Source organism: Lampetra fluviatilis, chromosome 55 (assembly GCF_964198595.1).
Source record: "Lampetra fluviatilis chromosome 55, kcLamFluv1.1, whole genome shotgun sequence".
NCBI lineage: Eukaryota > Metazoa > Chordata > Hyperoartia > Petromyzontiformes > Petromyzontidae > Lampetra > Lampetra fluviatilis.
In genome coordinates, this window is record NC_136329.1 from 1700434 (window position 1) to 1709583 (window position 9150).

The 9150-nt window shown below is 54.0% G+C and overlaps 1 protein-coding gene across 1 annotated transcript in view; it reads left to right on the top strand.

The window, feature by feature from the left end:
- LOC144949814 (uncharacterized) overlaps positions 1–9150 on the top strand; it is a 35233-nt gene that overhangs the window by 24551 nt on the left and 1532 nt on the right. The window contains exons 4-7 of the mRNA XM_078879756.1: positions 401–555; positions 2644–2692; positions 5219–5299; positions 7524–8186. Coding sequence (XP_078735882.1) covers positions 401–555; positions 2644–2692; positions 5219–5299; positions 7524–8186 — 948 coding nt within the window. The remainder of the gene's footprint in view (positions 1–400; positions 556–2643; positions 2693–5218; positions 5300–7523; positions 8187–9150) is intronic.

A 9150-nucleotide genomic window follows, 5' to 3' on the forward strand; every position in this document is an offset into this window, starting at 1 on the left:
TCTCTCTCCGTGTCTCTCCCCGCGTCTCACCCCGCGTCTCACCCCGCGTCTCACCCCGCGTCTCCCCCCGTGTCTCACCCCGTGTCTCACCCCGTGACTCTCCCCGTGTCTCACCCCGTGTCTCACCCCGCGTCTCACCCCGCGTCTCACCCCGCGTCTCACCCCGCGTCTCACCCCGCGTCTCACCCCGTTTCTCACCCCGTGTCTCCCCCCGTGTCTCACCCCGTGTCTCTCCCCGTGTCTCACCCCGTGTCTCACCCCGTGTCTCACCCCGTGTCTCACCCCGTTTCTCACCCCGTGTCTCCCCCCGTGTCTCGCCCCGTGTCTCTCCCCGTGTCTCACCCCGTGTCTCACCCCGTGTCTCACCCCGTGTCTCACCCCGTGTCTCCACGTCTCTCAGCGGAACGTGCGGTGGAGGCTGTGCGCAGGGAGACAGCCCAGAGACAGCAGCGGGAGGAGACGCGTCTCACGGAGACACGCCGACACCAGGAGACGCGGAGAAACACGCTGCTGCAGAGGCAGATGGAGACACGCGCCAGGCGGGACCACATACTGGTAGTGGCGCTGGTGCTTGGGGTGCTTGTGGTGGCTGTGGTGGCTGTGGTGGTTGTGGTGGCTGTGGTGGTGATGGTAGTGATGGTGGTAGTGGTGCTTGTGGTGGTTGTGGTGCTTGTGGTGGTTGTGGTGGTGATGGTGGCGCTGGTGGTTGTGGTGGTTGTGGTGGTGATGGTGGTGATAGTGGTGATGGTGGTGCTGGTGGTTGTGGTGGTTGTGGTGGTGATGGTGGTGATGGTGGTTGTGGTGCTTGTGGTGGTGATCGTGGTGATGGTGGTTGTGGTGGTTGTGGTGGTGATGGTGGTGGTGTTGGTGGTGGAGTGTACTGTAGTATTTGGTGTACTGTCGCTTGTGTAGCGTAGGGGGTGTACGTCAGTATGTACAATGCTGCACAGGTGGTGTGCATGCGGTGCCGACTGTGTATGTGTGTGCACGCGTGGTGCAGACTGTGTGTATATGGTAGAGGTGGTGCGCGTGTGTGTGTGGGTCTGTATACTTGGCGGTACGGGCTGTGTGTAAGCATGCTGTGTGTGTATGCGGGCCGTGGTGGTGTGAGTCGGGGGGTGTATGTCGTTAGGTTAGTGTATGCGAGGGGCTTGTGGGCAGGCCCGGGTAAAGCTACGTGGCTAGGAGTCAGAGCCATTCCCTGTTCACTTTGGGGTGCAACAGGGATGTCCTCTAGCTCCCACACTATTTAACATCAAATTTGACCACGTAGTTCGAGAAGCTTACCATGGCCGTACCGGAGGAAATTTCATCTGGTACAGATACAATGGGAGGCTGATCAATGCCTGGGAGCGGTCAAGGGATGGCTCCTTATTGGTCAACCATGTTATGTATGCTGATGGTCTGGTGATTGCTGCTCACTCAGAGGAGTTGGAGGCATTGCTGGTGAACCTGGATTGTGCCACTAAGAGGTGGGGTCTTACATCAGCCCCACCAAAACTAAACACCTGCCTGGGTATTTTATGCCACCAAACACTCCACCCTCTCCACTCCCCTTCGGTGATGGAGCAGTTGTGGAGGGAGCAGAGAGTTTTCTATACGTGGGCAGTGTGCTCATGACCAGCTCCGATTTGACAGCAGAGGTCTCACTCCGAATCAGTCTGGCGGCAATATCTTTTCATCGGCTGTGTAATCCTGTGTGAAAGCTACCTGGTCTGTCGCTCCACACAAAGCTTCGGGTCTTCTCGACCACAATCGTGCCCTCCCTTCTCTATGCTTATGAAAAATGGACCCCACTAATAGAACATCTGCACAGGTTAAAACATTCAGGCTGACATGCCTACGATCCATCCTGGGTTTAACAAGGCTGGATTGTGTGAGGAGCTCACAAATCCTAGAAAGATCTGGACACATTCCCATTAGTGAGCTCCGGCAGGCAAGGCTGCGTTGGCTGGGTCACGTAGCCCGCATGCCCAGCCACCGCATGCCCAAGCAGCTTCTGTTTGGCCCGATAGAGGGGGCTAAATGGGTACGGGCTAGAGAGGAGATGGAGTGATGTGGTACAGGAGGATTTGGAGCTGAGAGGACTTCCCGTAGACTGGTCCCAGGAGTGTGAAGAACGGTCTCTATGGAGGAGGCTCGTGAAGGACGCTACTGGGCAGTTGGAGGCAGTCGCCCTTCAACAACAACGGAGGGCGGAGGAGCGACGCTCACAACAACGAGCGAAGCGCCGGGTAGCTAAAACACAGCAAGTTGGCACAGTAGGGGGCACAGGTGGTGCATCTGCCAGTCATCTCAGTCAGTCAACCAATGGCACCTGCTGGGTCTGTCCTGTGACCTCCTGCCAGCGAGCCTTCGGTACTTCTCGTGGCCTCAAAGTGCACCTAGCCTGGCATAGGTGCCATGGTGACGTCACCACCACTTAGTGGAGAATGGCGGTTGTTGTTGATGGTGGCGGTAGTGGAGCTGGTGGTGGTTGTGATGATGATGGTGGTGGTGGTGATGGTGGATGTGGTGGTGGAGGTGGTTGTGGTAGTTATGGTGGTAAAGGTGGCGGTGGTAATGGTGGTAGTGGTGGTGGTAGTGGTTGTGGTGATGGTCGTGGTTGTTGATGTCGTGTGTTGTTGGTTGTGGTTGTTGCAGGAACAGAAGCAGGAGTTGTTGATCCAGTCAATTGAACGCCGCTCACCCGGTGAGAACAACCACAACCACCACCACAACCACCACCACAACCACCAACACAACCACCACCACAACCATCAACACAACCACCACCACCACCACCACAACCGCCAACACAACCACCACCACAATCACCACCACAACCACCACAACTACCACTATAAACACCACGACCTTCAACACTACCATCAACACCACCAACAACAACCACCATTCGCCACTAAGTGGTGGTGACGTCACCACGATGCTTGTGCCAGGCCATGTGCACCTTGAGGCCACGTGAAGTGTCGTACGCCCGCTTGCAGGAGGTCACGGGGCAGACCCAGCAGGTGCCACGGGTCGACTGACTGAGATGACTGAGATGACTGAGATGACTGGCTGATGCATCACCTGTGCCCCCTACTGTGCCAACGTGCTGTGCTTTAGCCACCCGGCGCTCCGCTCGTTGTTGTGAGCGTCGCTCCTCCACCCTCCGTTGTTGTTAGAGGGCGACTGCCTCCAACTGCCCAGCAGCGTCCTTCACGAGCCTCCTCCACTAAGGCCGATTTGACACCGCTGGTACCAGTCATCGGCAAGTCCACTCAGCTCCACGTCCTCCTGTACCACATCATTCCATCTCTTCTCTAGCCCGTGCCGCGCCCATTTAGCCCCCTCTATCCGGCCGAACAAAAGCTGTTTAGGTATGCGGTGGCTGGGCATGCGGGCTACATGACCCAGCCAACGCAGCCTTGCCTGCCGGAGGAGCTCACCGATGGAACTTTGCCCAGATCTTTCAAGGATTTGTGAGCTTCTCACACAATCTAGCCTGGTTAAACCCAGGATGGACCGTAGGCAGGCCAGCCTAAATGTTTCTAACCGGCGAAGATGCTCCATTAGGGGGGGTCCATGTTTCGCAAGCGTAGAGAAGGGAGGGAATGACCGTGGCCGAGAAGACCTGAAGCTTCGTGTGCAGCCACAGACCAGGTAGCTTCCACACAGCATTACGCAACCGATGAAAAGATATTGCCGCTCGACTGATTCGGAGTGAGACCTCTGCTGTTAAACCGGAGCCAGTCATGAGCACATTGCCCAGGTATGGGAAACTCTCCACTCTCTCCACCACTGCCCCATCACCGATTGGGAGTTGTGGGGGTGGAGTGTCCGATGGTACAAAATACCCAGGCAGGTGCTTAGTTTTGGTGGGGCTGATGGTAAGGCCCCACCTCTTAGTGGCACGCTCCAGTTTAAGCAGCAGCGTCTCCAACTGCTGAATGAGCAGCAATTACCAAATCATCGGCATACATAACGTGGTTGACCAATAGGGAGCCATCCCTTGACCGCACTTGGGCATCGATCAGCCTCCCATTATATCTGCACCAAATGGAAATTCCCCCGGTACAGCTATTCATGGCTTCATGAACTACGTGGTCAAAATAGATGTTAAATAATGTGGGAGCCAGAGGACATCCCTGTCGCACCCCAAGGTGTATAGGGAATGGCTCTGACTCCCGGCCACGTAGTTTTACCCGGGCCCGCTCATCATCATGAAGGTCCTTAATGACTCGGAAAGCACGAAGAACAACCCAGAGCCCAGGCCTACTGATGGTATCATAGGCATTGACCAGGTCAATAAAGCAGAGATGTAGGTCTTGTTGGAATTCCCTACATCTCTGCTGTAGCAGACAGACAAAAAATATGGCGTCTGTGCAGGACAGTCCTTTCCTGAAACCACATTGGGGCTCCGCAAGCCTCTCCTCAGCGTGCCTAGCAAGGCGATGTTGAATAATCCTTGCCAGGACCTTTCCCGGCACACTGAGGAGTGAGATGCCCCTGTAGTTGTTACAGTCTATGCGGTCCTCCTTCTTAAAGAGGGGGACCACCAGGGCATCCTTCCAATCCTGCGGAACCCGTCCAGTGGTTCAGACTGTTGTTATGATGTCTTGTAGGGCAGTCTGTGCACAAACGCCACCCTCCCTCAGCATTTCGCTTGGGAGATCATCTCTGCCCGGTGCCTTTCCTGGTCTCAGACTCTGGATCGCCTTTAGTGCTTCCTCAACAGATGGCACCTCAGCCAGCCACTCACAGGGGGTGCCTTCTTCCAATATTTGAGGCACCGCAGCCTCAGCAGGGTTATCCCCACTTTGTGCCATGATGTTTTCCTGGCTGAGGGATTTCCCCTCCCCCAGGACCTCACAGAAATGCTCAGCAAATCTGCAAACCTGTTCCTGGGGGTCGGAGATTGGCTCACCGTTTTTCCCCCTAATGATGGTAATAGGTGTGGCGCTGCAGGTCACTTTTCTGATGGAGTTAAATAGTGACATACAGTGACGCACACACACACACACACAGTGACACCCACCGAAGCGGACTGGGTGTTTCTCTCCCAAATCCCTCTCCTCCCATATTTGATTACATTTTTTTGACGCACCTCTGAGTGTCCTTTTTCTCTCTCGCAAAGTTAAACTTGTTGCCGCGTTTTAAACTTTCGTGAGCGAGTGAGCGAGCGACTTTGACGGCGCGCTGCGTGTGCCTGCTTCTTCTTCCTCGGCGGTCCCAGCACCCAGGAGCTCCTCCGTGGGCCGCGAGCGATCGAGGACCCCGCTGCTCTCCGAGGCGTCCGCGGCGCTGCCCTCACGAGGTGCCCGTTTAATTTTTGTTATGCACCGAGCGTTCTTTTCCACCCATGAGAATTCGCCACGACGAGCAGTTTGAATTTAGACCCCCGTTTGTGGGTGGGAGATGGTAGGTGGAGGAGGGGTAGGTGGGGGGGTAGGTAGGGGGGGAAGGGTAGGTGAGTAGGGGGGGAGGGGTAGTTTGGGGGGGTCGGTGGGGGAGAGGGGTAGGTGGGGGAGGGGGTAGGTGGGGGGGTAGGTAGGGGGGGGGAGAGGTAGGTGGGAGGGTGGGGGAGGGGAAGGTGGGGGGGGGGGTAGGTGGGGGGAGGGGTAGGTGGGGGGAGGGGTAGTTGAGGGGGGGTCGGTGGGGGAGAGGGGTAGGTGGGGGAGGGGGGTAGGTGGGGGGGTAGGTAGGGGGGGGGGAGAGGTAGGTGGGAGGGTGGGGGAGGGGAAGGTGGGGGGGGGGGTAGGTGGGGGGGAGGGGTAGGTGGGGGGAGGGATAGTTGGGGGGGGGGCTAAACGGTTGCTGGGGGAGCGGTGGTGCAGCAACCCGAGTTCGATTCCCACTCACGGCCAACACCCAGTGACGATTATCTGAACCGGTCTTGGGCCTCCCCTAGGTCGACTCGGCCTCAAATGAGTACCTGGTGCGTTGTGTCAACATCACCGCCGGGGAGACAAAGGCGGCTGGGCGTGGTGCTGCTGCTCACTGACAGCACTTGCCCTAACAGTCTGTTGAGGCTATCCGGGGGATCTTTCTTCGTCTTTGCTTTCTCCACTCCTGGAGCGAGCGCTAAACGGTTGCTGTGAGGGTTCAAGTGGCTCCATTTTTTATCTCGGGGATCTGCCTGAAACCGCGTGATGCCCCCTGTCCGGCAAACTCGATCCACCGAATCCGAGAGAGTTACCGACGAACAAAATCTTCCGCGTTGAATGGGCGACGGAGCGTTCGGTAGCCAGGGGCCGCCTCGTCCCTGTCAATTGTCTCCGCCTCGGTCCGTTCGGGACGCTCCGTACCAGTGAGCTTTTTGGGGGCTCGTCCGAGAACCACGTTTGTTTTCTGTCGCATGTCCCCCCGTCTGTTGTAGGGGGGTTGCTTTATCCTCCTCTTAGTTTTAACGTTCAGGGGTTTTATTGTGACTGGGGTTGTGTTGCAAAGCGCAGTGTGAGGCCTTGCGTCAATGGCGCTACACAGTAGACTCTCCATTATCCGCGTGCGTCTTCATCCGATTTGCGGATTAACCGCGGCACCTGAGATTTTGACGTTAATTAATAATCGTGGATCTTTCGGTAAAGTCACGTAGAAGGGAAATAATAAAAATAAAACATAATAAAATTCTCACGACGTTTCGGCCACAACGCAAGCAGCCGTCCTCAGGTGAAGAACAGAGCTGTCGGAAAGACAGCGTCCTAATGAACACTGCTGCCAAGCTTAGTGTTCAGCGTAATACGCTGCCAAGCTTGGCGGTGTTCATTAGGACGCTGTCTTTCCGACAGACCTGTTCTCCACCTGAGGACGGCTGCTTGCATTGTGGCCGAAACGTCGTGAGAATTTTATTTTATTATATTTTATTTTCATTATTTTATTATTTCCCTTCTATGTGACTTGAGATCGAAGAATATGAATCCCTGCAGTCATGAAAGCTTTAAATGGAAATGAATTATTAACTCGTGGATTTTCCCTTTCACCCCAAATTGATAATCTAAAATACAGTTATTATGTCGTGTTATTCTTGGAAAGGTTTACTTACAGGTCACACACGCGGTGCTTAAACCGAACATTTACGTTGCTTCGGTTAATCCAAAATTCACGTGATTGCCTCTATAGTACAGTAGTTCATCTTCTTGGTTCTTTCGGTAAAGTCACGTAGAATGGAAATAATAAAATAATAAAAATACAGCTCTGTTCTTCACCTGAGGACGGCTGCTTGCGTTGTGGCCGAAACGTCGTGAGAATTATTTTATTATGTTTTATTATTATTATTATTTTATTACTTCCATTTTACGTGACTTTACCGAAAGAACCAAGAAGATGAATCCCTGCAGTCACGAAAGCTTTAAATCGAAATTTAACCGCCAGTACAGTAGTTGCCATATTTTTACAACAGCGGGGCGGAGTTTGATTGACATTGATTGGCTGTGGCTCTGCTGTGATCGACTAAGTGGGCCGAGTCTGCTGACTTTACCGAAAGAACCAAGAATACATCAAATCAAGATTAATTTTCTATATTTTGTGTTTCCTAAAATCAGGCACTCAGAGGAGCGCCTCCCTCGGACGCCTTCCGTCTCGCAAGGACCCTTGCAAGGACCCACAGCGGGCGTCGTCAAGCGGCAATCTCGCACGGCAGCAGGCGCGGGCGTCCAAGGAGAATTTAAAGAAAGGTCCCTCGAAGAAAATAATAAATGGGGCGTCCGGAAGCAATCAGGCAGAGGTGTCCGACGTGGTCTCGGCCGAGGACCCCTCGGTGAAGGACCCAGAGGTGGCATGCGAAGAAAATCAGGCACAGGTGTCTGCGGATGGTAGCGAAGTCAAAAATGAAGTGAAAAATGAAGAAACCTCCCAAGGATCCTCAAACAACTCGGCAGGAGCGTCGACAGAAAATCAGGCACAGGTCTCGAAGGACCCGACACAGGTGTCCGGAGAGAATCAGGCACCGGTGCTTTCGAAGGACCTCTTGAAGGACCCCTTCGTGGACCCCACGCAGGTGTTCGGGGAGGTCGCCGGGAAGTGCCTGAACGAAAACTCTGCGCGGGTGTCCAGGGAGGTTGCGAGAAAGGCGCCCGCGAGGACCCCGATGCGGGTGTCCAGGGAGCTGGCGGGAAGTGCCTGCGCCGGGGTGCGGGAGGGGCTGGGACGACTCCTGACCCCAACCATCGCCTCCATGGGCAAGAGTCACCGAGCTCCCTCGCCCGGTAGCAGCAGTAGCAACAACAACAACCACGACAACAACCATGACAACAACCACCATGACAACAACTACCACAACAACCACCACAACAATAACAACCACCACAACCACAGAAACCACCACACCAACCACAGCAACCACCACTACGACATCCCACATGACAACATCCACCACGACAACAACTACCACAACAACAGCCACTACGACAACATCCACCAAGACAACAACACCAACAACTGCCGCCACCACAATCACAACCACCACCACAGCCACCACAATCACAACTACCACAATCACAACCCACCACAATCACACCCACCACAACAACTACAGCAACCACCACCACAATCACAACCACCACAATCACAACCACAACAACCACCACAATCACAACCACCACAACAACCACCACAACAACCACCACAACCACAAACAACCACCACAACCACCACCACCACAACCACCACAACCACAACAACCACCACCACAACCACCCACAACAGACACCACCACAACCACCACCACAACAACCACCACCACAACAACGACAACAATCGCCAATCGCCACTAAGTGGCGGTGACGTCACCACGACGCTTGTGCCAGGCTATGGGACCGTCCATAAATGACGTCACGAGATTTTGGCCGATTTTTGACCCCACCCTCCCCCCCTCGTCATCAAAGCTCTGCCCCCCCCCCCAAACCATAATTCCATTTTAAATATAAAAAAATGCTTCAAATCGCTTTAAAACTGTTGTCATTGTAGTGCGTATTTAATGTGGCGCTGCACTCTGATGTTGTAGGAGAAAACATTTATTACAAAGGGTGTTGGAAAGCTGAAATTTAGCATAAAATTTACTTGAAAATATTCAACGTCGAACTAAAACTGCAGATGTTCAGAATATCATATTGAAATTCTCTTATAATTGTGAAATATTAAATGTAATTATAACTAGAAAAAATACTTGAA